The sequence below is a fragment of the Lissotriton helveticus genome, chromosome 4_2 (assembly GCF_964261635.1).
Source record: "Lissotriton helveticus chromosome 4_2, aLisHel1.1, whole genome shotgun sequence".
Taxonomy (NCBI): domain Eukaryota; kingdom Metazoa; phylum Chordata; class Amphibia; order Caudata; family Salamandridae; genus Lissotriton; species Lissotriton helveticus.
In genome coordinates, this window is record NC_136064.1 from 128,709,890 (window position 1) to 128,737,238 (window position 27,349).

General features: G+C 43.9%; 1 protein-coding gene across 1 annotated transcript in view; it reads right to left on the reverse strand.

Moving 5' to 3' along the window:
* Positions 1-27,349, reverse strand: part of LOC144752108 (nicotinamide N-methyltransferase-like) — a 193,568-nt gene that overhangs the window by 72,037 nt on the left and 94,182 nt on the right. Inside the window, exon 2 of the mRNA XM_078640051.1 lies at positions 15,612-15,819. Coding sequence (XP_078496177.1) covers positions 15,612-15,819 — 208 coding nt within the window. The remainder of the gene's footprint in view (positions 1-15,611; positions 15,820-27,349) is intronic.

A 27,349-nucleotide genomic window follows, 5' to 3' on the forward strand; every position in this document is an offset into this window, starting at 1 on the left:
TGAATACAGGCACCAACCAGCAACTCGACGTCTGCTTTGCCGCCACCTCCCGTCAGAGACCGAGTCCAGAGAACAACAAGACCTGGATTCACAGACATCTCACAGCCTGATCCACATTCCCTGAAAAGAAGAGACCCGTGGAGGCACCGAGAGACGTGGGACCGACCATCTTGGAAGACCACCGAGAAGCTGACTGCTCAGCACACGAGGCACCGTCGATGCTGTGCTTTGGGGTTTGAGAAGCCTCACCACCGAGCAGCATCTGCACTGAAGATCAGACCCCCAGCATCTCCACGATCTGCGTGGGGTCCTTTTGCACTTTGCCACTCGATGCGCCCTCCTGGCCACTTGCCACATGGCTAGCGGCCATCTTGGCAACGAAATCTACAAACAACACCAGTGGTCTAGTTGCTCCAGATTGGCCCTCGCTCCCCTGAAAAGGAGCACTCTCTCTGACCTTGCTGGTCTGAGTAACAAGCTTTCTTCACTTCCTGCGTGGCTTGCATTAGCCAAGGCCTGTTTGCTCCAATCAAGTTGCCGACACCGCCATCAGCTAGAGCCTTTGTGGGACAGCTTGTGATCGACTCCTGGACGTCCTCGACCTCTTTGTGTCCACGTGGCTGCGGAGACAAGCTGCACCTCTTCACCTGTTTGCACCCGACATCGCCTGGTTCCATTATGGTTCCACGGTAGTCACTGGCTAGTGACTTTGAACATTGTCCCCTCTGCTTTCAGGTCTTCACATCTTCAGATCCATCCTTGGATCCACCGGAACTCTCCTCGACGACTCACCTGCAGCATCTTCATCTCCAGGCACCATCGACCTGCGTGACGAAACCCGACACTACTTGGCACCTGTGCACCCGCTTCCTGTGGGTGAGGTAACTCAGCAACGCCGGTGTTCTTACACTGGTACACACCTCTAGTGCCTAGATCTAAAGTTTTGTCCTTCTAGGTCAGTCGGAAGGTTCCTAAAACAGTAACTTTATAACTTTTATGCACCATTGACATTGCATTGGTGCATGCGTGTGCTTTAAGCGCTGCACCCGAGTCCCGCAGGGCTTTCCTGACTTCTTCACTGTTAGTCCCGAACAGCTCCAGCGATTTCCCAGGCCTTAGGCCTATTTCCTTTCAGATTGGTGGTTCTTATACCACTATTTTAGTATATGGTTTAGGTGGCCCCTAGGTCTCATCCATATTGTGCAACTTTTGTATATTTAAACTGTGCTTTGTTTTAACGCATTTGCTTCTGTGCTCATAAAGAGTATAGGGGATATTTGTAGTAAATAAATATATATATATTTTCAATATATATCGGTGTGGTGTCCTTTCATTTGGTATTCAAGGGGATTGTGTATGGTAAAACAGCTTGCTTCACATGCCTTTACAGAGTTTAGCCTAGGACTGCTTTGTCCATGCTACCACTAGGATAGCTGGTCTATAAGGTTGACTTACAACCAATCATCATAAGGGTTGCGTGGCATGGTACAAGGTGATCACTAGAACTAGTAAGCATCATATACCAGGCCAACTTCTCACATTGGTGAGCAGCGGTTGGGATTTGAGCTTGCTGTTGTTTTACCATTACAATCTATGAGAGTATCATTTGAAAGATCATACAGGTACCTGTTAGGTACATATAAAACAAGACTAGTATACTTAAGTTCTACTGAACGTAGTTGTTGTAGAGGATAGGGAGTAGCACACACTGACTACAACTACTAGATAGGTTTAGTAGGTAAACACCAGTGTAGGTAGATTGCAACATATCCACCCACACTAGAGCAATGTCTGGAGCAGAGGGGTCCACTGGACCTAACCCTGTTGAGAGTGACCCTCCAAAGGCACCATCCAAATTTGCTATGCTCAATTTTAAAGAACTGAGGCAGCTGTGTACTTTAAGAAGTATCAAAACGGGTCCAACCCCTACAGCAGACCACCTCAGAGAGCTTTTAGACCAGTCTGAAGCTCTAAAGACCTCTAAACCAGACCCCAAAGGGAATGGTGAAGGAGGCTCTCCCTCTGAAGATGATAACACTGTTGCCCCTGTCCCTGTAGTCCAGATAGATGAGGAAAACCAGAACACTGGAGATACTCAGCCTGAGGATGAGGAGGATGAAGAGGAGGAAGAAGTAAGTGATTCTGATGATGAGAGACTTAGTCAGGTGCCAGCCAGAGGGCTTAGCCAGGCTAACGTAAGCCTATTTGGGACTGAGTCAGGGTCAAACCCATTCAGACCCCCAAATGGACTTAACCAGGAGCAAAGGAGGAGGAGGAATCACTCAGGTGAATCCAATACCTCCCATGTTTCTAGAGGTTCTCATGGTCACTCCAGAAGGGGGTTGACTAGCCCTCAGAGGAGGGAACATGAGGCCAAAATGAGAGAGGCTGAACTTAGGATCCAGAAGCAAGAATTAGAAGTTGCCCTGGCCAAAGAGAAACTTGCTAAAGCAAGACAACCTAGAGAGAGTGGATTAGAATCCACTGGTGGCAGCACTATCCCTAAGGATAAAGACAGGTCCTATGACAATAGAAACCTGAGTAAGATTGTGCCCCCCTACAAAGCTGGGGATGACATCCACAAATGGATAACTGCACTTGAGAGAGCCTGCAGAGTACAGCAGATCCCTCAGGAGCAGTGGGCAGCAATCTTGTGGCTCTCCTTTGAAGGTAGAGGCCGAGACAGACTCCTCACAGTTAGTGATGGGGATTCTAGAAACTACCTGGTCCTGAAGAGTGCTCTGATAGATGGGTTAGGCTTAACCACTGAACAGTACAGGTTAATGTTCAGAGAGACCCAGAAGACACAGACTCAGGACTGGTCTGAATTTGTTGAATGTGCCACTAAGGCTCTGGAGGGCTGGTTGCTGGGATGTAAGGTTACAGACTATGAAGGATTGTACAATTTGCTTATGAGAGAACAAATTTTAAATCATTGTCAGAACCAGCAGTTGCATCAACATTTGGTTGACTCCGATCTGACCTCTCCCCAACAATTGGGAAAGAGGGCAGACAACTGGGTTAGAACCAGAGTTAAGCAAAAGAACCAGAACCAGAACCAGAGTGGTGACCAAAAGAAAACAGACCAGAAGGGTGGGGAGCAGAAAGCTAAAGACCAGAAGTCTTCAACAGGGCCCCAAACTAATACTGAGGGTGGGTCCCAAACTTCCAAGAAGAAGAAGAAAGAAGGTCAAAGGAAACCCTGGTGTAGTAATTGTAAAAACATCTCTCACTGGACCAGTGAGTGTAAAAAGGGTGGGGCCCCCAACACTGCAGCCCCTAAGGCACCTGCACCCAATAGTACAGTCAGCAGTGTTGGTCCACAAACTAAGGGGGTAGTAGGTATCACCTTGGGAACTGAGGGAGAGTCTGGCCTAGTCAGAACCCCTACACAGGCTGTTATGATTTGTGATGTGGAAATAGATTTGTCCACTACTGTCAGCCCCAGTAATCTGGGCAAGTACAGGCAGACGCCTTTGATGAATGAAAAAGTGGATCAAGCATACAGGGACACATGTGCCAGTGTCACTATGGTGACACCTAACTTTGTGGACCCTGGACAATACATACCAGGTGATAATTACCTGTTGACCAATGCCAGCAATGTCACTACTACACATAGTGTGGCAATTGTTAACTTTTCCTGGGGAGGGGTAACTGGCCTAAAAAGAGTTGTGGTTAGTGCAGATCTCCCAGTTGAATGTTTGTTGGGCAAGGACCTGGAGAGCTCTCTATGTTCAGAAGTTCAGTACAGGACTCATGCAGAGATGTTAGGGATATCATCACATGTCCTTGCTGTGACCAGGTCACAGGCCAAAAAGTGCCTCTCTAAACCTCAGGTGTTGGATCCTGGAACAATGGACCAAGCACCTTCCAAGAAGAACAGGAGGGTAAAGGCTGTGCCTTCCCAACTGCCTACAAGTGAGGATCAGCCTTCGCAGGAAGATGATCTTGAGACCCCTGAAGGAACTGTCCCGGAAGAACTTGAACCTGATCAGGTTGAGTTTCTGGGGGCAGGGGGACCTTCTAGGGCAGACTTTGGGCAGGCTCAGTTAACCTGTCCTTCTCTTGAACCCCTCAGACAGCAGGCTGCTGCTGTGTCTGCTGGGAATGCTCAAGGTACCCATAAAGTGTATTGGGATGATGGGCTCCTTTATTCAGAGGGTAGAGACCCCAAGCCTGGTACAACAAGGAGGTTGGTTATACCTCTGCAATTTAGGGGCTTCCTTCTAACCTTGGCCCATGATATTCCTTTAGCAGGACACCTAGGCCATAACAAGACTTGGGACAGGCTTGTCTCTCACTTTCACTGGCCTCACATGTCTGAAGATACAAAGGAGTTGTGTCGCTCCTGTGTAACCTGCCAAGCCAGTGGCAAAGCAGGTGGAACAACAAAGGCCCCCCTGATACCACTACCTGTGGTAGGGATCCCCTTTGAAAGAGTGGGGATTGATATTGTAGGTCCAATGGATCCCCCTACAGCATCTGGGCACAGATTCATACTGGTGGTGGTGGACCATGCCACCAGGTACCCAGAGGCAATTCCCCTTAGGACCACTACAGCTCCTGTTGTGGCCAGGGCCTTAATTGGAGTTTTCTCCAGAGTGGGGTTTCCTAAGGAGGTGGTATCTGATAGAGATGCCAACTTCATGTCAGGATACTTAACAGCTATGTGGAAGGAATGTGGTGTCAACTACAAGTTCACCACTCCTTATCATCCACAATACAATGGGCTTGTTGAAAGGTTCAACAAGACCCTAAAGGGCATGATCAAAGGATTACCAGAAAAGCTCAGGCGAAGATGGGACATCCTTCTACCCTGCCTTCTGTTTGCTTACAGAGAGGTCCCACAAAAGGGGGTTGGCTTCAGCCCCTTTGAATTGTAAGAGGACCCCTGTGTTTAGTGAGGGAAGGATGGGAGTTACCTATCAGAAAACCCAAGCAAGACATAGTGGACTATGTACTTGGTCTCCGCTCCAGGATGGCTGAGTATATGGAGAAGGCATCCAACAACCTCAAGGCTAGCCAAGAATTACAGAAAGCTTGGCATGACCAAAAGGCTGTCTTGACTGAGTACCAGCCTGGACAGAGAGTATGGGTGTTGGAGCCAGTGGCCCCAGCAGCACTCCAAGACAAATGGTCTGGACCCCATACTATCATTGAAAAGAAGGGAGATGTTACCTACTTGGTGGACCTAGGAACTCCCAGGAGCCCCCACAGGGTGCTCCATGTTAATAGATTGAAGGCATATGTTGGCAGGGCAAACATGGGCTTGCTCATGGATACAGATGAGGGGCAGGAGGAAGAGAGCGACCCTCTCCCAGACCTGCTGACTCAGAACCCTGAAGATGGCTCAGTTGATGGTGTGGCCTTAGATGGCAGCCTCACTGAACATCAGCAAAATGACTGTAGACAAGTTTTGCAGTCATATAGACATATGTTCTCATTGACACCCAGTCAGACTAACTGGTGTACCCATGTGGTGGACACTGGTGACAGTCCTCCTGTGAAAAACAAGATTTACAGGCAACCTGACCATGTCAGGGACTGTATAAAGACTGAGGTGCAAAAGATGCTGGAATTAGGTGTTATTGAGCCTTCAGAGAGCCCCTGCGCTAGCCCAGTGGTTCTGGTCCCCAAACCTCACACCAAAGATGGCAAGAGAGAGATGAGGTTCTGTGTGGATTACAGAGGACTCAATGCTGTCACCAGGACAGATGCACACCCTATTCCAAGGGCAGATGAGCTCATAGACAAATTGGCTTCTGCCAAGTATTTGAGCACATTTGACTTGACAGCTGGCTATTGGCAAATCAGGTTAGCTGAGGAGTCTAAAGCCAAAACTGCATTTTCTACCCCAGGTGGGCATTACCAGTTTGAGGTGATGCCCTTTGGTTTGAAAAATGCACCTGCCACCTTCCAAAGTTTGGTGAATCAAGTCCTTACTGGGTTGGACGACTTTTGTGCAGCATATCTGGATGATATTGCTGTCTTCAGCTCCACCTGGGAGGATCACCTGGTCCACCTGAAGGAAGTGCTAGTGGCTCTGCAAAAGGCAGGCCTCACTATCAAGGCCACAAAGTGCCAGATAGGGCAGAGTAAAGTTGTATACTTGGGCCACCTTGTAGGTGGAGGCCAAGTTCAACCCCTGGAGAGTAATATCCAGACCATAAAGGACTGGTCCTCTCCAACCACCCAGACTCAGGTCAGAGCTTTCTTGGGCCTGACTGGGTACTACACGAAGTTTGTTAAGAACTATGGGTCCATTGTGACTCCTCTTAATGATCTGACATCAAAGAAGATGCCCAAAAAGGTTCAGTGGACAGTAAACTGTCAATAAAGCATTCTGAAGACCTGAAGAAGGCCATGTGCTCTGTACCTATCCTGAAGAGTCCTGACTACTCAAGAGAGTTCATTGTCCAAACAGATGCTTCTGAGTTGGGAGTGGGAGCTGTGCTTTCACAACTTAATGTAGATGGTCGCTTGTTTGCCGGCAACACCCCAAAAATCTGGAACTCCATCCCAGTGGACATTAGGACTACCCCTTCCTTTCCAGATTTCAAGAGACGCCTGAAAATCCTCTACCTCAACCGTGCATTCCCGAACTCTACCTCAGCAGCCCTCCCTGCAACTATGACCACCTCAAAGTCACTACCTCAAACACTCCCCTCAGGCGCCAAATAACAATGTTAATCCTTGAACTCGTATGAATCTTTTTCTTGATATACTGTTCTACACTTGTGCCCTCCAGTTCGATTGTAAAGCGCTCTGATACCCTCGGGTCTGGCCAGCGCTATAGAAAACTCCCAAAATAAATAAATAAATAAATGGTCAAGACCAGCCCATTGCTTTTATTAGCAGAAGGCTGACCCCCAGAGAGAAACGTTGGTCAGCCATTGAGAGGGAGGCCTTTGCTGTGGTGTGGGCCCTGAAGAAGTTGAGACCATACTTGTTTGGCACTCACTTCAAGATTCAGACCGACCATAAGCCCCTCTTATGGCTTAATCAGATGAAGGGTGAAAACCCCAAACTACTCAGGTGGTCCATATCCCTACAGGGGATGGACTTTACAGTGGAGCACCGCCCAGGGACTGACCATGGTAATGCAGATGGTCTCTCCAGGTACTTCCACTTAGAACATGAAGACACAACTGGTCAAGGTTAGTCTAATGTCCCTGCGTTTGGGTGGGGGGGTTGTGTAGGAGAGTAGGGTCTGCTATCCTATGGTCACCCCAAATTTTTGCTTTTTGCTTCACTGGTTTATGACATAATGTGGCTGTGGGCCTGATAATCAGACCCACAGCCTGCTGTTCTCTCTCTAAATTAATGCCAATGCACACTAGGTGCATTACGAATTGGGACTGGTTCACCTTATTGGCCCCTGTAACAGAGTACCCCAGGTACCCAGGGCATAGGTGTTTCCAAGGCCTACCAGGGGCTGCAGCATGTATTATGCCATCCCTGGCCTGGCCTCCATATTTGACACAACTGGCTGATCACTCAGCTGGGGGTAAGTCGGTGTAATACACAGCTAGGAGGTTTTTTCGGTATTCCAGAATTTCTAGGCGCACAACCAGAGTGCCCGCAAGGTAATGGTAACAATTAGGTAGTCAGTATAGGCAATGAGGCGAACGGTAATCCCTCACAACCGCTCAGGGATGGACCAAAGTTGATCCATACGATACACAAAAAAACAACAATGCCCCTGCACTATACAATATCGATTTATAGTTTTTTTAGCAATAAGAGTATCAGTTAAAGCGGTAGAAATCATTAGAGCACAACCAAATTCAGTTAACACTTTAAGAATGAATGAACAGGCTTGACAAATATAAGTATCGAAAGGTTCCGTTCTTGGTGTAGTATTTCTGTTTATTGTTCCTGTACATGGGCCAACACGTGTTTCATCGCAGGGAACAGACTGCGAATCTTCAGGGCCTCACAGGTGATGGGCGAAACTACGTTGGTAAAAACACCTTCCAGTGAGGGAGGCTTGGACAAAGGGTTTCCTGCCTTGGGAGGTGCTAGCACCACCCCAGACAGGATTTTGTGTATTGGATAGAACAGGGCTGAATAGAATGAGACATGCCTGGGGCACACAAGGTGTCCCTGTGCATAAGCCAGTCCAAACCGGTGCTGGGGCTTCCCAGCCCCAGTCTTGGCGCGGAGATGGACAAAGGAAAGGGGGTGTAACCACCCCCCTTCCTGGTCCCACCCAGAGGAGGGACCTAGCAGGTAATCCGGCCCCTAGAATTGGAATAAGAGTAGGAGCTGTGTCCCAAGACTTCAGATCATCCTGAACTCGACTTGAAACTAAGAAGAAAACTGGACTTCGACATTCTGCTGCACAGAAGACTGAAGAGCATCTCCCTTGTGGCCAAGGAGTGACCACCCTGTGAATACAGGCACCAACCAGCAACTCGATGTCTGCTTTGCCGCCGCCTCCCGCCGGAGCCCGAGTCCAGAGCCCGACAAGACCTGGATTCCCAGACATCGCACAGCCCGATCCACAGTCCCTGAAAAGAAGAGACCCGTGGAGGCACGGAGAGACGTGGGACCGACCATCTTGGAAGACCCCTGAGAAGCTGACTGCGCAGCACCCAAGGCACCCTCGATGCTGTGCCTTGGGGTTTAAGAGGCCCCACCACAGAGCAGCATCTGCACCGAAGATCAGCCCCCCAGCCTCTCCACAATCTGCGTGGGGTCCTTTTGCACTTTGCCACTCGATGCGCCATCCCGGCCACTTGCCACGTGGCTAGCGGCCATATTGGCGACAAAATCTACAAACAACACCGCTGGCCTGGTTGCCTCAGATTGGCCCTCGCTCCCCTGAAAAGGAGCACTTGCTCTGACCTTGCTGGTCCGAGTAACAAGCTTTCTTCACTTCCTGCATGGCTTGCATTAACCAAGGCCTGTTTGCTCCAATCAAGTTGCCGAAACCGCCATCAGCTAGAGTCTTTGTGGGACAGCTCGTGATTGACTCCTGGACATCTTCGACCTCTTCGTGTCCACGTGGCTGCGGAGAGAAGCTGCACCTCTTCACCTGTTTGCACCCGACTTCGCCTGGTTCCATCCTGGTTCCACGGTAGTCACTGGCTAGTGACTTTGAACATTGTCCCCTCTGCTTTCAGGTCTTCACATCTTCAGATCCATCCTTGGATCCACCGGAACTCTCCTCGACGACCCGCCTGCAGCATCTTCATCTCCAGGCACCATAGACCTGCTTGACGAAACCCGACACTACTTGGCACCTGTGCACCCGCTTCCTGTGGGTGAGGTAACTCAGCAACGCCGGTGTTCCTACACTGGTACACACCTCTAGTGCCTAGATCTAAAGTTTTGTCCTTCTAGGTCAGTCGGAAGGTTCCTAAAACAGTAACTTTATAACTTTTACGCACCACTGACATTGCATTGGTGCATGCGTGTGCTTTAAGCGCTGCACTCGAGTCCCGCGGGCCTTTTCCGACTTCTTCACTGTTAGTCCCGAACAGCTCCAGCGATTCCCCAGGCCCTAGGCCTATTTCCTTTCAGATTGGTGGTTCTTATACCACTATTTTAGTATATGGTTTATGTGGCCCCTAGGGCTCATCCATATTGTGCAACTTTTGTATATTTAAACCGTGTTTTGTTTTAACGCATTTCCTTCTGTGCTCATAAACAGTATAAGGGATTTGTAGTAAATACATTTATATATATTTTCAATATATATCTGTGTGGTGTCCTTTCATTTGGTATTCAAGGGGATTGTGTATGGTAAAACAGCTTGCTTCACATGCCTTTACAGAGTTTAGCCTAAGACTGCTTTGTCCATGATACCACTAGGATAGCTGGTCTTTAAGGTTGACTTACAACCAATCATCATAAGGGTTGCTTGGCATTGTACAAGGTGATCACTAGAACTAGTGAGCATCATATACCAGGCCAACTTCTCAAAGTATATTTATGCAATATGTTTATTAATTGATTTGTGATTTATGCTTTTTATTTACTAAAGTACAAGTATCAGTGACTCTGTGTTAGTAACCGTAAAGTGGAATTGTTAGATAGATTATTATGTTATGTACCAGAGCACATGATTATCATCACGTTATATAATGAATGTATGACTAGAATGTTTTTAACCAATATAAAAAAAAGTTTTAAGCAAATAAAATCTGAGAGACAAAAGCAAATTTAGTGTTGTGTAGCAATAATTATCAGTGTCACAGTTGAATACAAAGTAAAAAATGATTTGTGTGTAGGCCCTTTGGTCACCAACAAGAAGCATAACAACACAGAAAGGACATTTCTTTTTTCCTACTATTGATACCCGGTCCTTTCTGGTTCCTGGGAGACTCTCTTATTTTGTAAGAAGGAACTCTGTCACCAAGACACAAATCAGGCCCTTGCCTTTGTAATCAGTTATTCTTCTATATCTACCACTGAGTTGTTATGTATCATTTTCATCAATGTGTTAGTGCAATCTAAAAATAACATAGCTTGATACTATGTCACATGATATGTTAATGCAATATCAATCACAAGTTATCCAAATTTCCATATTTAATGTTTAGAATAAGATACTGTCGCTGGCTTCATTCACTCTCAAATGGAGCTAGGAAAGGACGCTAACAAAATGCTATCCCTATTATGAAACAACTGAAGAAACTGAGGTCCTCCTTGTATTCTTTTGTCCAGCATATTGCTTGTAGAAGAAATGTGAGTTTCTAAAATATAGGGTGCTTTTTAGGTAGAGCCTAGAGTCAGCACAAGTGCTGCTCTCGTGAAGATCTGCTGTAGTTCAGTAGGTGAGGGAAGCACCGCCTACTCCCTCATCCATATTTTAATTGGTTTGTGTCTTTGTCCTTCGTAAATGCTGCCTTCTGATTCATGTATAAACTTGTTAGTCCCTCCTTATCACGGCGATGTCGTCATCTATATCCTCCCATGGCTACTGGCCCCTTTACTTGCTTGTACCTAGTATGTGAACTTTTTCTTTATTGAGCCTGGACAATGGTGGCTGCATGTTTTTAAACAATTGGCAGGATTTTGCATGCTGTGGGCAAGGTGAGTTGCAGGACAGATTCAGTGGTGCACCCCAGGACGACAGAGGGGCTGGCTCCTGTTCCTGCGTTATGAAGGGCCCGCCGCCCAGGAGAGCGCCCATCCGCCTTCATCGGGGAGTATATGGTGAACCAGCAGAGAAGCTGGAGGCCATCATCAGGGACCCCAAGGCCCCTATCAATGTGGAGAGCCTGCTGGTGAGTGCTGCACCCCAGTGGAAATAATTTCTTGTTGTAGGAGCGTGAACCAAAGGGAGCGCAGCCCCTATGTCCATGTAGTTAGCCACATGGGTGAGGTTGCAAAGGTCTATACTCCCACCTACTACTGTGATCTCATCTTTTCAGTGGTGAGATTCAGCCACCAAGGGGAAGTAGTAGCTGACGTGCATCCTGTAATCACCAGGAAACTGTTCAGGTTTCCATCTGGGATGAGCAGCAATATCACTCTTCAGAAATGGGGAAACATTTTTCAGAACTAGAGACAAATCAATCTGCTGGGTGGGGCACTCCACATTTTCAGAAAAAGTGTTTTCTTCTCATTGTTTTTAGTAGTTTGATGTTGCCTGTAGCTAGATGGTGCTCCACCTCTCTCTCTCCTTCCCCTGCTCTCTTTATGTCTCTCTCTGTTTATCGCTATAATTATTTTTGCCTTTCTCGCCTTCTCCTTCTCTTTTCCCAGTTCTCTCTCTGTCTCTCTTTCATGCTCTGGCTCTCTCTCCACCCCTATTCCTGACTCTCACTCTCTCTCTCTCTCTCTCTCTCTCTCTCTCTTTCTCTCTCTCTACCTCTCTCTCTACACCTCTCTTCACACCCTCTCTATGCCTCTTTCTAGCCATCTTTCCCTTCTTATCTCACAATTTTTCTCTATATCCCATCCCTGTCTTTCTCTGTCTTCATCTCCATTTCAACACCCTGAGGTATCGGGTTCTGACAGGCCTACATACTCTGCAAAAACTCTCGAACACCATATAATGGAAATTCGCACGGAAACTGTAAATGCAAAAGACAAGTTTATTAGGACCCCATGGGGTGGTGGTACATTCCTACAGCACCCTTCGGCAATGCAAGAAGTATCACACCGAACATCGGTGCGCGACCTCTTTTATACATTTTAACAGCAATAAAAAGGTAGGCGGTATACATTTGAACAGTTTTAGGTACATATAAGGACATTTTTGGAACACAGCCAGCATGTGGGAGGGGCTTAATACCACTCGTCAGTTTGGGGAACATTCCTAAGGAGTGACCACTCGTTAGTCCAGAGATCAGATCTACGCATGCGCGAGACTGACCATTGCTAAAAATAGCCTGTTGCTGGGCGGGGTAAAGGTTCATTGGCATGGAGGAAGGACGAAAGGGCACGCTGACCACGAGGCCGCATGTTAATACAAAATGGAAGTCACCAAATACAAAATGGCCCCGCACGTTTGGTCAAGTTAACAGTGAAAGCTCGTGTAGCTGAGCTAAACGCTAACTCAGGTACTGCCAAATTACGACAACCCTCTTCCTCTCTTGTCTCTCTATCTTCGTCTTTCTTTTTCTCTATGTTGCTCTCTATCCCTCTCTTTTCCCATCTCCGACATCTTTCTCTACCTCTCACTCTGATACTCTCAAACTCTCTGGGCCCGATTCACAGAACTAACTTAAGACAAAATCCTAAACATACTACTTTTGGTATTCACAGAAGTCATTTAGTAGTAGTAAAATTAGGATTCTGTCTTAAGTTTGACTTAAGACAAACTTAAGACAGACTTAAGACAGACTTAAGACAGACATAAAACAAACTTAGGACAGATTTAAGAGAGACTTAATAAAGACTTAAGTTAGGATTGTGTCTTAAGTTTGACTCAAGACAAACTTAAGACAGACTTAAGACAGACTTAAGACAGACATAAAACAGACTTAAGACAAACTTAAGACAAACTTAAGACAGACTTAAGACAGATTTAAGACAGACTTAAGACAGACTTAAGTTAGGATTTTGTCTTAAGTTTGTCTTAAGTATGTCTTAAGTCTGTCTTAAGTTTGTCTTAAGTTTGTCTTAAGTCTGTCTTAAGTCTGTCTTAAGTCTGTCTTAAGTCTGTCCTAAGTCAAACTTAAGACAAAATCCTAACTTTACTATTAATAAATGCCTTCTGTGAATACAAAAAGTAGTACATTTAGGATTTATTCTTAAGTTAGTTCTGTGAATCGGCTCCCCTCTCTCTACACCCTCTCTCTGTCCCTCTCTGTCTCTCTATATCTATGTATTCTTTTATTTTACTTTATTCACTTTATTTGGGTTTGTAGATCATAAAAGTACAGTAAAAACATACATAATTGTTAAACATGAGTTTAGTAAACATAATTCATTTCAATGGACTATTTTAAAGTTTAAAAACACATTTCATCCATCACGATTTAAAAAAAAAAACAATACAACCAGTAGAGGCAAAATGATTCAGCACTAAAAATATTACCGACTTCACACTAAGATTTTAGCACACTCAGCTGTAGTTTTGAGTGAACTAGTTGCACAAGGTGAATACAATTACAACAATCATTTGCAATTCAGGTCTTGCAATTACACAAGTTTGAACTATTGGCATTGTAAACAACAGAGCTTTATTTTTTTATTTTTAAAACATAAATAAAAGGCATTGTCATTTACAATGCCAATAGCTTAAACTTGAGTAAATGTGGTACCTATTGCATTGCAAATGCTTATTGTAAATCAATATGTATGGTATTCTAGTCTTGACTGTCTCTCTCTTCTAGCAAGTGCAATGTTTAATAAGACATTACATAGGGTGATATTGGATACCAAGGGCCTGATTTAGAGTCTGTTAGATTGAATACTCTGCCTGCTGTATTACAAGTGACACAGGATATACTGCACTCGTGATATGGTGAACGGGATTCTCTGTCATACTTGTGAAAGAATATCCATCTGCCAAAGTCTAAATCAGGGTCTAAATCATAAAATTGTCCCCAAGAACCGATTATATATCCCATACACAAGCCTGACAGCCCTTTCTTTATAACTATTTATTTAATTTTATTTAATGTTATTTTCTATGGGGTTTTATTTTAAGTCACTATCTATATTATTTTCTATGTGATTGTGTTACATTATCAGTGTTTACCCATGTGTGGTGCTGGGCTTACACCACCTCTGATGTAGAGTACGTATTGTTTTGGTTAAAGTAACTTTCGAAGTGTAGTTTGTGTAAAGTAATGGTGATACTTTTGTAGATGGGTGAACATCCCTATCTAAAACCCTAACTAACCGTCCTTTAACTCTTCCATACACCTCACTTTTCCCTTCCCTTTAGCAGCTAGTATTCACCATTTATGGCAGCTCCTCCTTGTCATTCCCATACTTGCAACTCAAATGTAAATTTATGTGTGTGGAAACTCCATAGCAGGGGGGAGATGTCTCCACAAACAAAGATACTACAGAAGCATTTTGTGAATATGCCCCTGATTTTTTACTTAGATTCGGTATCTTATAAATCCACCTTTACTTTGATATGGCTGCTATTGTACAATGATAAAATAGGCGAAACATGTTCTAAGTTGATCCATTTTTTTAATGTTCTCTTACTATTTCAAATGCTAAAATGTTGACATATCATGTTTTGTATGTCCTAATAAGCTAAGGGCGGGGTGCACAAACAAATCAGTCACAAATAGTGGTCGGGATTTGTGCGCCAAGTTCTTTTAAAATATCTGCAATACACCATATGTGATATAAAGCTGCATTGCAAAATTTCATGTTACATCTGGTGTCAAAAAAGCTGGCCTAATGTATATTAAATAGTTAGGGCACTTTTTGTGACTCCCAGTTACTGGCTCTAAATGTGAGGATAAAGGTTTACAGGGAACAGCATACCGCAGTCCACATAATTGAATTCCATAAAGGATTTTCTTTTTCAAAGCAGTCCATGTTCCTTACAGGAATCTGTGTTATTGCAACAAACAAAATCCCATTTTGGAAAATCATTTACAGGAGCAGACACCCCAACACAATTCCTAAAGGGGAAACTGTCCAATGGAACCGCATACCTCTTCTCAATGTTTTATCACCTCTTTCCAGGATTGATAAACTTTTAAACATTTGATTACCACAATTGAAGTTAAAAACCAGTGATACATCTCAATGCTAATCGTAAAAAAAGAGGCAATGCACCCTTCATGGCTTCTGTTTGTGATTCAGAATGAGTTACCTTTGTGCTGTACAAAAATTCTTTATCAAATCACAAAGTGTGTTTGGTACATGGCAAACCACCAGTTTTATGACAAGAAAATTATTTTGTGTATCATTTGATGTGAGGCATTTTAAGAAATTGTGAGGGACAGTGTTTTCATGTTTGCTCACATACGGGTTCAAAGATGGAAAAAAGTTTTAAGAACAACCCACAAATCTCTAGTACCAACAATGAAAAAGTGACCTGAAGCTGCTGCTCACCTCTGGAAACTTTGACATTGCTTTCATGAAAGTAAACCTGCTGCTCTCGGCACAATAAATGCTGGCAAGGTAAACAAAGGTTGGCATTTGCAATACATCATCAGGTGCAGAATACATACCTGTTGCCATGAAGCTCACAAAGCACCTTTGCTACATGACTCCAGTCCAGAGCTCCAGGTTCATTTCTCCGCCACTTCTCAATCACCGCAACACACTGATCAGTGGAGCCACCAAGAACGATGTCTGAAAAATTGTCACAGGCTGGAAAAACCCATTGGAAGAAAGGATAACAAGAAAGATTGATCAACAGCTCCCCTTTCACACCACCTGGTAAGAAAAAGGTTAAAAAAAAATGGATTAATGATTACATATTTTAAAGTAAATATATTAAATTAAATTAACCTCTGGTCACCCCTTGGTAGTTTGGCACAGAGCAGTCCGGCTTAACTTCAGGGGCAATGTGTAAAGTATTATTGCAACACGTCTAACAGTGAAACAGGGAAAACACCACAAAAAAGATAGCACACCTGGTTAGAAAAATAGAGCTTAATGAACAAAACAAGACCAAAACTACAGAATACAATAAGTAAAAATTGAGTTCTGAAATGTAGTACCTAAAAGCATAAAGCCCCATCATTGGTTGCATATACATATATATATGTTATATTTTTATCACTCCCACAGTTCGTACCAAGACTGTCACCACTTTCCATAGGTATTTTGCGCTTCAATAGAGTCAGCAGTTTTTCTGTCATTCACATAATGCTTTAATTTCCTTTATATTTTAGTCGTGCTCTTCCGTCTTGCCCATATGGAACCTTTTTAAGGTAAAATCATGATGCGCAGCTTTACGTTAGACATTCTGACTTTGTGATAGTCACAGATTTCTCTCTGAACTGAGTTCACATTGTCACCGTTTTTTTCACCAGGTTGTCACAATTTTGTTTGTGTCTTTTTAAAATGTTTCCTTTCCTGTAATTTAGAGTCACCATTGGCGATATGTTGTTGCTTTTTGCTGAATATCGAATTAGGGTTTCCACTTTAAGGTCAAAGTCACTTATCTAGAGACACTTCATTTACCACGAACGCACAAGTTGTTACTGACTTCATACAGTGATAGTATTATTTGAATCTTTCCCAGCCCTGAGGAAGTCACGGGATAACTCTCATTGGTGACGAAACACGTGTCAGCTGATTGTCGTGTGTTTCATTGAATAATAAAACAAGAATTAATATACTGGCGATTGAACATTGAGACTTTTTGGAACTTTAAAAGCTATCATTTTGATTGACACTTTGTATTGATAAGAAGATCTTTTTGCCCACCAGAAAAAAATTATCAAAAGGAAAGGGATGACGCTAGCAGTAACACTAAAAAACCTCAAATCAAAACTGACGGGGCCCACACTGAGCTCCCACCTCTGGATAAACAAGCAAAAATACTTCAAACATCACCTATGACAGTGAACAAATAGAGAGAGTGGAGTATAAGGCTACCTTCTCAGCTACAGCTCACCCCTGGATGACTTGAGCAGCTACAGAACCCCTGATGCCCAAAATATTTCAACCACGGGTACCCCAGAATAAATTCCTGGAGCACCACCTGAGCATAATCCAGTGTGCTTCGATTCTTTCACCTTCGCTGATGGAGCATACTCCAACCTCCTGCTCCATATGCAACAACAAAACCTGTTGCACCTACTATGCATCTTCAAAGAGTTGCTGGTGAAAAGGCTCAAGGCTCATTTCAACCAATTGGGATCCACTTGTAGAGACAAGCATTGCTGGCCTGCTTTAGGCCAGGGGACCAACAGTTAAACTGTAGGCCAGTAAAATTCCTCACACTCATGGTTGCATCGGGTCCTGCAGGATCTGTGGCGCACATCATTCCGACGCACTGCACACTGACCCTGTACTTGGACTGAACACTGATAGCAAACCACCAGCCCAAGAGCACTGCTTATTTCTCAAACTTTGATGCATAGTTCTTTGCACTTAGATAAAAAGATTCAATGATAAACTGTCCAATATTTTACATGCTTAATTTTGTTCATGTATATTTATGCTTTTAATGGTGCTCAAATATTATGGACTGGTTTTTATTAACTATGCAATTAAATAAAACATGAATTTGAACCTGCACATAGGTACTAAACATAACAGCTTTACCTCCTTCCAATTTGAAATTGTACTTATTGGATATAACAAGGAATCTCAAATGTTAACCTATTGGAAGAGTAGGCCTCAGAGTAGTAAAAACACATTTGGGAGCCTTTTACTACCAGGACATGCAAAACTAAAAAGTAAATATCCTACTCTTTAATTACACAGCACCTTGCCATATGGGCAACCTAGGGCCTAACTCAGCGGTGAATTATATGTAATAACACATGAGTTTAAGGCTTGGCAAGAAGTTTTAAATGCCAAGTCAAAATGGCAGTGTAAAAGGCCCACACAGCCTTTGCAGTGGCAGCCCTGAGACATGTTTTAAAGGGCTACCTAATTGGGTGGCACACTCAGTGCTGCAGACCAAAATAGTATTTCGTTTACAGGCACTTTATATAAGTAAATAAAATATGTCAGTTGTGGATAAGTCAATCAAACCATGTTTAGCATTGGCTAGCAGTATTAAAGTGTCCAGAGTCCCTCAACCAACAGAACAAGATCAGCAAAATGTTTGAGGGAAGCTCATCCTAAGACTGACAGGTCTAACACACAATGCATAAAAACTTGAGTTGGGAGTAATTTGGAAATGCCAGTGAAACAAGGAAGCTACACCTTTAAGATTTTGGAACATTCTGTGATCAATAGTCACATCTTTTTAGCCTCAATGAACACAAAATCTAGATCTGATCATTAAAAGATAGGAGGCAAACAAGACTAATAAGAAGAAATTATTAACTTGTTTTAAATGGTCACTTATCATAACATCACCACTGAGAAGTGCTAATCTTCAGCAAGGACTCTTTGCCATGTTACTCCAAAGGTGACCACGACACTCAGACCCTCATCCATACCCGCACTGATGTCAGGAAAAACAGTATCATTATCTTAATCAAAATGGGCATGACAACATTACCGCCGGGAAACGGGACCGACCAACAGTAGCAATTAGGATGCGACTGTCACCCTTGCGGTCGCATACCAGATATTCATCATTGTGGCAGGAGGTGGTGTAAGCAGCACCCGCCACAATGCTGAATATGTATGTTATACAGTTGCATGCACAACGTGACATTATACTGTATTATTCATTGCATGTTTTTATATTATGTCTATTGCTCCTTAGGCGCATCTTATCTTTGGTTTCTCACCTGACCAGCTCGCCCTGAGGAAGGTGTGACCCACTCTTGGGTTAAAATAACACCAAAACGTTAGTTGTCGCTGGAGATATATGATGTCTTGGTTTTTTCTACCTCATCTCCTGGGAAAATACTGGACTATGAACTGCATTACTGTCTGAGGAAGTGATTCCCACAATAAATATTGCCTTGTATTATTTAAATTGTATGTGTCTCCTTCCTAATGGTGAGGATATTTTTGATACGGCCCAATAATGTATATTGATATTTAATTAGTTGTAATGTTTGTTGGGATGTATGAGTCTATGTGAATATGTGACTTGTTGGTTTGATTTGAAAGAGTGTGTGTTTGTGATTCAAGATGCACTTAATTGTTTCTGATATTTATTTCTGTTATGCTTTGTTACAATGTTGATAAACAACATAAATAAATGTGATCTTTTGCATCATACAATATACTCTGCATTCTAATTGGGAAGGCCAGTGTTGGAACCGGAGGTCTCTGGTTGGCACAGGTATGCACTTGTGACAAGCAGGGACCCTCAGCTCCACGTCAGGGCAGGGGAACTACTCCTTCGAATAACCCCTGCTCACCCTCTAGGTAGTGTGGCGCGAGCAGACAAGGCTAATCCTCAGGGCGATAGTAAGTTAAGCATTTATGATCACACACAGTAAACCCACTGACCCACCACAAATGAACACCAGTCGTGTAGTTGTATCAAAAATACGTATACTTTATATAAAAGATAGATTCAAGCAGGATTATCACAAGACCATATACATGTAACGACTCGAGGCCAACAGATGATACTTAGGCAAGCTTTAGTCTTTAAATCTTCTTTGTTCAGCAAGGTACGATGACAGGGAAATAAGAACGTTGCGGACCCTGGATCCGATGTGAACTCGAGACAGAGTTCAAGTGTACCTTGCTTGTGGAAGTCTGAGGCGATTCAGGCGCGGCTGGTGAGGGCGGACTCCGAACGAGGCCGACAGTTCTCCAGAGGATCTCTCCGGCTCAGGTCCCCCTCGAGGTGCGAGGTGGAGGAGCAGGACTGTGGAGGGTTGCGGCGATCCGGGGTCGATGCAGCTCATGGGGCGAGGTGCCGTTCAGGCCTGCTGGGCGTACTACTTCTTAGCACGCTGGGTCGTACTCTTGGATCTGTGAGGGGCGTCACGTTCTACGGCAGACGGGTGCAACACCAGACTTCCGGTACCACGGTACGGGGAGGCCTTTCTTGAGGTGCAACACGGGTCTTGGTGTGCAGGAGGGCAAAGCGAGTTGGGTACGTGGCGACGTACGGACCGTCCGAGGCTATGGAATGCGCTCCGTGCAGATTCCGGCGGGAGAAGGTGAGAGGTGCACAACGCGCTCCGTTAACGGTGAGGTGACAGGAGAGCAGGCGGCCCGGCTCTGAAGCGGAGAGCGACTCAGGGATGAGCGGGCTCTCTACGGCGGGGCGACCAGGCTCCGAGCTGTCACGACCTGGGAGGGGGCGAAGGTACCCGAGTCACAACTCCGGCGAGGGAATAAGAACTAAGGCCCAACAGCAGACGGGCACCAGCAGATATAACCCAATGGTCCTGGGGTTCCGTTCAGGGGGCAAGCTCTCGATCAAGCCCTTGGAGATTTTATTTTATTTATTTTAGCGATTTGTATAGCGCCTGGTGACCCAAGGGCATCCCCGCGCTGTAAGGAGATTGTTTATCCTGTAAGGAGAGGGAGGGAGGAGGAACAATTATTTCGGGAATAGGTGCGTTTTCAGTTTTTTGCGAAAGGTCAGGTAGCTGGCTTCCAGTCTGAGGGTGCGTGGGAGGGAATTCCATCTCACGGCCGCTTGCACCGAGAATCGTCGGCATCCGGTGCGGGTCCTTTTGAATTTGGGGACGTTGGCCAGGTGCTCACTGTCTGAACGGAGGGATCTGGATGCTTTGTAGGGGGTGACCAGGCTGCTGAGGATAGTAGGGCCAGATCCGTTGATAAGTTTGTGTGTTGTACACATGGCTTTGAATTCCACCCTTTGGCGAACAGGGAGCCAGTGCAAGGCCTTGAGGGCTGGTTTTGCTGACACTCTCGAAGGAAGGTTCTGTGTCCGCTGTAGTCTAGTCAGGGTGGCCTCTGGAGCACCCAGGTAGACCATATTGCTGTAGATCGTTTCAGGCACAAGTCTACAAAGTCCTTTCTGGTCCTTTCCTCTCCGTTCTCAGCAAGGCACCACTGTAGGCCAGTCTTACAGGATTCAGACCGGTTTCCGTCCTTCAGCTTCTCTTGGTCCTTCTAGTCAGGCAGAGGTTCGTCGTGGTCAAAACTGGATCTGATTTGTAAGGAGCGGGCTCCTATATTTATACTGAGATTCTTTTGTCTTTGCAGGCCAGGGGGCCTGAGCCTAGTTCAACCCGGTTCTGAAGTACTCTGTTTACAGGAAGCTGCTGTCTTCTTTCAGAGTGCGGGCAAGGACATCAGACGCTCCGCAGGGGGGTGGAGCCAGCCTTGTGATGGTGGAGCACAACCCTACTCAGAGTCAAGGACTACTCTGCCCACCCATCCTGGTGCAAGCACCCTATTCACCACCTGGGGGTTCCAACTGTCCCCGGGAATCTCCCAGCCCTGTCACTCACACAAACCCAGACAACAGATACACATCCTGGCAGAGGCGGGCTAAATAGTTAGGCGCGCAAAGGCTATCTTTCTAAAAGTAGCATTTGCAAACACAGGATATTAAAATAAACCTTACTAAAAGAAGTATTTTATTATTCTGAGTTCAGGCATACTAAACTCGACCTGTTACCGTGTTCCCTGAGTCTGCCGGGACTATAGCGTGTAATAGTCCCGATAGCTCATCTTCGCCTAAGAGAACCGGTAGCCCTTCCATAGTGAAGGGCTACCGGGCGGTAATTCACTATGAGGACATGCCACACTCTAGGCTTGTCTTACCTTACGCCTCAATGCACCATGCCCGTAGGCCTACCCTAGGTGTGACTGATATGGAGGTTAGGGAAGGTTCAGGGACTGGCAAGTGTGGGCACTTGCACAGTCAGCGTGACAGTACAGGACTGTACGCGGGGTCTGCAATGGCAGACCCGAGTCATGTCTTACGAGGCCGCTTCTGTGGGTGGCGCAACCAGCGCTGCAGACCCACTAGCAGCATTTGTATCTACAAGCCCCGGCACTCCTCGTGCATGTTACTGGGGACTGACAGTAGACCAAATAAGCCAATCGTGGAAATCAATTGTACATACAAAATTAATATTTTCTTCGAGCACTCGAAAGCAACAAAATTGTATCAATATTATGGTATCGATTTTATTCTTGAGATTTTCCAATTATCTTCTTCATTGGAAACAATCCTTAATGTTCAGTATAATCTTCAGTTAACATACAGCCATGCAGCCAACACGTGTTTCGTCTGGTCATATAAGACCCATGACTTCCTCAGGGCTGCAACCCAAACAAAATATAACAATGCCAATATATTAATAGTTTGTCAATTCATGATAACAGCAGTACAAAAAGATAATTCAAAGTCAAAGGGGAAGTATCCCAGAGCCATGTGCGTGTTCGAAAGAGATAATGTAAAGAGTAACTTTAGGCTCACCACCAAGTAAAAGCTGAGAGTACCCGGGTGAAAGTTCATAAGTTTTCGATGTGTGATATCGTTTTCTTCTAGATAGATCATTATTATTTTACTATTAGGGAGTAGTAGCTAATAGTAGGTTAGTGTGAGTTAGGGGTGACCATGTTGCTAGGCTTCATACCTATATTCCTCCAGACTGCACAGTATAGTAGTAAATGATCCAAATTGTATCACGCAAGACCTATAAAAATAATATATTTGCTATTCTTAACTCCACTGTTAAGTTGTATCTATCGACAAATTAGTAATATCCCTGAATTACACAGGGTTATCTTACCTATTTCTTATAGATATGTGGCTCTCCCATATATGACGTACATAGGTATAAAACTATCCTGTCCCGTCACCTGTGGAGGCGAGATTCAACATTAGAAGTATTTCTACATAAGTACTACGTCATATAAACAGTTCATTGATACCATATAGTAGCTGAGGATAATCTCACCTCTCGTACAAAATCTTGTGCTTAGAGGCGTGTGTATCTACTTTAGCGTTCTATTTAGGCGTCATCCTGGTTTCCCATTTGTAGCGTGTGATAATAATAACGTGTCTTGTCTCTGCACCTATAAAGGCGAAAGTCCGTATTAGCGGTGGTACTACATTGGTACTACGTTATCAAAAAATATCTAATTATATCGTAGTGGCTTAGAGCAATCTCACCTCTTGTGCTGTATCCTACACTTCGAAGCGCGTATCTCAGTTGTGGCGTTCTATATGGGCGCCATCTTGATATTCCTATTTATGCTAAATCGAATTCGAGAGCGCCATCTTAGTAAAACCAGTATAGAGTAATAGAGTATATGATTATTCGGTACTTTTACGATGCTTGCTTGAAACAAATTAGTATATCAATAATATACAATTTGCCAGTCAATGAGTGTTATATTAATGGCGATGTTGGTTACTCGTCTGTAATGAAATAAATATTTAATTACGTCGCCGTCTTGATGTAGTCAAGTCGAAAGAGTAAAGGTAAATAGTAACGCGTAAATTATATCGATTTCTGTTATCTACAAGCTGTTATTAAAGTAAGAACGCCAGTAGATAGATATCGCATTATCGGCGATATCATAGACTCGTCTGAGTGGGATTATTATTAAATCACGTTGCCATCTTGAAACAGTAAAGTCGTTAGAGTCAAGGTAAATAATGACTCGTGATTTATGTCAGTTTCAAATATCTACAGACTATAGTAACGTTATCTATGGTGAGATTTTAATATTTAATTTTGGGTTACATCGCCATCATACTCTATCTTGATATTATTATTACTGAATTTATAGTAGTTGTGAATTAATCAGTATATAATCATAAATCGGTCCATATGTAGAATGAAGGGACACTAGTAATTGGCCCTGCCAACTGGTCACTGAAGTTTTAGTACAGGAAATGCATTGTAAGAGAGTAGAAGATTAAGGTTAGAGGTTGCGGATTCTATCTCTTGATAGTTCCTAGAGTTATACTTAACTCAAAAAACATATTTTATCAAAAATAAACATCAGGATATATCATATACAGGATATAACTTATATCTAGTTAACATACTTTTACAATAGTCTGAAAAATAGAGTTTTTTTCATGAGGCTAAAAGCTCCTATGGCTTTACAGTAGGTTTGGTCATCTCATAAGTGTACAGGTGTTATTATTCATTTTGAACAGTTTTCATACTTCTTAAAAATTCAAAAACATACAGTCATATAAATCATCAAATAGATATGCAGTTATTCATTTCCCAGGAAGAATTCATATTCATTATCCACATTGAGACCCATTTCTACAGCTTTCAGTTTGATCAACCAGGTTACTTCCTTCCTCCTGAGTGTCAGTATCCTATTACCTCCTCTAGGATCAGGTTCTATGTAGTCTATGCCATGATAGCTAAAACTATGTTTGATTCCATCTGAAGAATTTCTAATCAGATGAGCTGAAGTTGGGTACCGGGTATCACCCTGCTTGATTGCTCTAAAGTGCTCAGACATCCTGTCTCTAAGCCTTCTTTTGGTACTCCCAACATATATCTTTCCACAGCTGCATGCAATAACATACACTACAAAGGTTGTATCACAGTTTATGAATTTCTCTATAGCATGAATACCCGTGTCATTGTAGGTGAAGTTAATTACTTTTTTCTTTGCCCATCTACACGAGGGAAATTTTCCACATTTGTGGAACCCTTTAAATTTCGATAGCCAGTCTTTGTTTACCGGTTTCTTAGGGTAGCTGGGACTAAGTATATTAGCAAGTGTCAGCCCTTTTTTGAATGTTATAGAAGGATTATGGGTGATATATGGTGTGATAGCTTGGTCTAACTTTAGTAGAGGCCAATGTTTCTTAAGAATAGTATACAATTTAGCACTCTCTGTACTATAATGTGTAATTAATCTTACTTTAACTTCAGTTTCTGGGATTGATTTCTCTGGTTTATCTTTTAGTGTGTTTTCACGTTTTAGTTTCTTGACTCTTGTGACTGCTGATTCTATCACTTGTTTCTCATAACCTCTCCTCTTGAAGCGTACTGACATATCTTTCAGATTCTTTTGGAAATCACTGTCTAGGGAACAGTTACGTCTGGCTCTTACCATTTCGCCATATGGTATAGCTTTCAGTTGACTTTTTGGATGACAACTTTTGGCGTGAAGTATTGCATTGCAACTAGTCGGTATTCTATACATCTTACTCTTGAGATGACCTGCTTCTACAAAAAGCTCAATATCTAAGAATGTAATCTTATTGTAATCATATTGAGTTGTAAATTGTAAATTGTAAGAGTTATCATTAATATAATCAAAAAATCCTTTGAGTTGCTCAACCGATCCTGTCCATACTAAGAGGCAGTCATCAATGAATCGACCCCAGTAGTGTATATACTGGATCCATTCACTGTTACTAGGTCCCCAGATTCGCTCTGCCTCGAACCAACCCATAAAAAGGTTAGCAAAAGACGGAGCGAATCTGGCTCCCATCGCGGTCCCGAGTTGTTGTCAATACCAGCTACCGTCAAAAAGAAAAACGTTATTCTTCAGTACAAGTTCTGTCATTTTAAGTAACATCTGAGTGTGATCATAAAGTTCCGCAGATCTTCTTACCTTAACAGTTACCATATTCAGTATTCAATTGTACATACACTTTACATTGGGAGCACTTGCACTGCGGCACGGATTGGCCGTGGCGCAGTGCCCTGAGCATCGAACACCAGCAAAACATCTGAGGCACATCAGCAAAAAGTGGAAGGGAGACTCACGCCAAGGTGCCAAGTCTAAAAGCCAGTATTTCAGGACTGGTTTAGTACATTTGTGACTTTGAGCACCTTTAAAAAAAAAATTCAGTCAGAGGATTTTTTTGTTTAATTTTCTCCTGCTGGATCTCTTGGCGGCATTTGATTCAGGCAACCATAAGATTCTGGTTGACCGCATGCAGAGTCTGGTGATCAAGTACACTGCATTAGATCTCCTCCAATCCTTCCTCGACTTTGAGCCCTACATTGTTCAATCTTTATATCATACCACTAGCCACACTTATCAAAAATGCTATCTTCTCCCTGACATCATATGCTAATGATACCCAAATTGTGGTATCACTAGCGAATCCAAAATCAATTCTGGCTCTGCATTTAGGACCTGCATGTGCAATGTGAGCAAGTGGATGTACAACAATTGTCTCAAACTGAATGCCACAAAGTCAGAGGCCATCATCTTTGGCAATAACCCTTCATTCTGGAAGCTGGCATGGTGGCAGCGGGAGCTGGGCCCACTCCCTGAACCCATAAATAAAGCAAAAAATCTTGGCTTTCTGTTCCATAACCAGTTGATGCTCAATGACCGAGTGAACAAACTCACATTTGCCTCATACTGCTCTCTAAGGCTTGTAAAAAAGTTTGAAAAATTCCTACCCCCTGAGGTTTTGAAAACCGTGATATTTGCACTGTTACTCACAAGGACCGACTACTGCAACAGACTCGATCTCATCCTTACTACAAGCCTTCTGAAGAGGCTGCAGATGCTGCAGAATGTAGCAGCACGGTTCCTCTTCAAAATTCAAAAATATGAATCTGCGAGAAGATCCATCGGGAACCTTCACTGGCAACCGGTCAGACAACGTTGCAGGGTCAAGGCCCTTTGTCTGGCCTATAAATGACTGCACGGTCTGGGGTCCATCCATTTCAAGGAGAAACTTAGATGGTTTTATCCCAGGAGGAACTCTTCACTTGTGTTCTGCCATGAACTTGACTGTCTCCCATTTAGGAGGACCACTTGGGTGCCTCTATAGTGCAAATACGCCCTTGAGCATGAGTTTGCGCTTTACAAATCATATTCATATTCCTATCATACATCTCTCTCAGATGACTTATGTCGGTAGTAGTGCATGGAGAATAACAAGACTCTCCATTCAGATCTCTTGCTCTCTCTCAGATGATGGGTGAGGGGAAAGCCTTGCCTCTCCTATTGGACCTCGGGCTCAGATGACGGGTGTGAATAGTACGGTGTGTTAAGAGAGACCAGCCTCACTGCTCAATCCTTTCTCGCAGGTGATGGGAGTGTGCAGTAGTAAGTGGAAAGGGACTATCCTCTATGCTAACATCCCTCTCTCTGATAATAGGTGTGCATAGTAGGGTGTAGGGAGAGACTGCACTCTACTCACCACTCTCACCAAGCAGATGGGCGTAAATAGTAGATTCTGATAAACACCATCTCGAGTAAGACTCCTTACTACAGTAACACGTGTGCATACCAGAGCATATTCATACATCACCTACTCCTTTCTCCTGCTCACGTTCCTGCAGGAGTCTCGTGAGATTGTAACTCTAGTTTGTATTAACAATCTAATCATCACTGAACTTATCTCTTAAGCTTCTTCTCAAAAACAAGGATCACAATATGCATCCCTACTAATAGGGTGCATTGAAAACTCATCTACTCCTTTTTA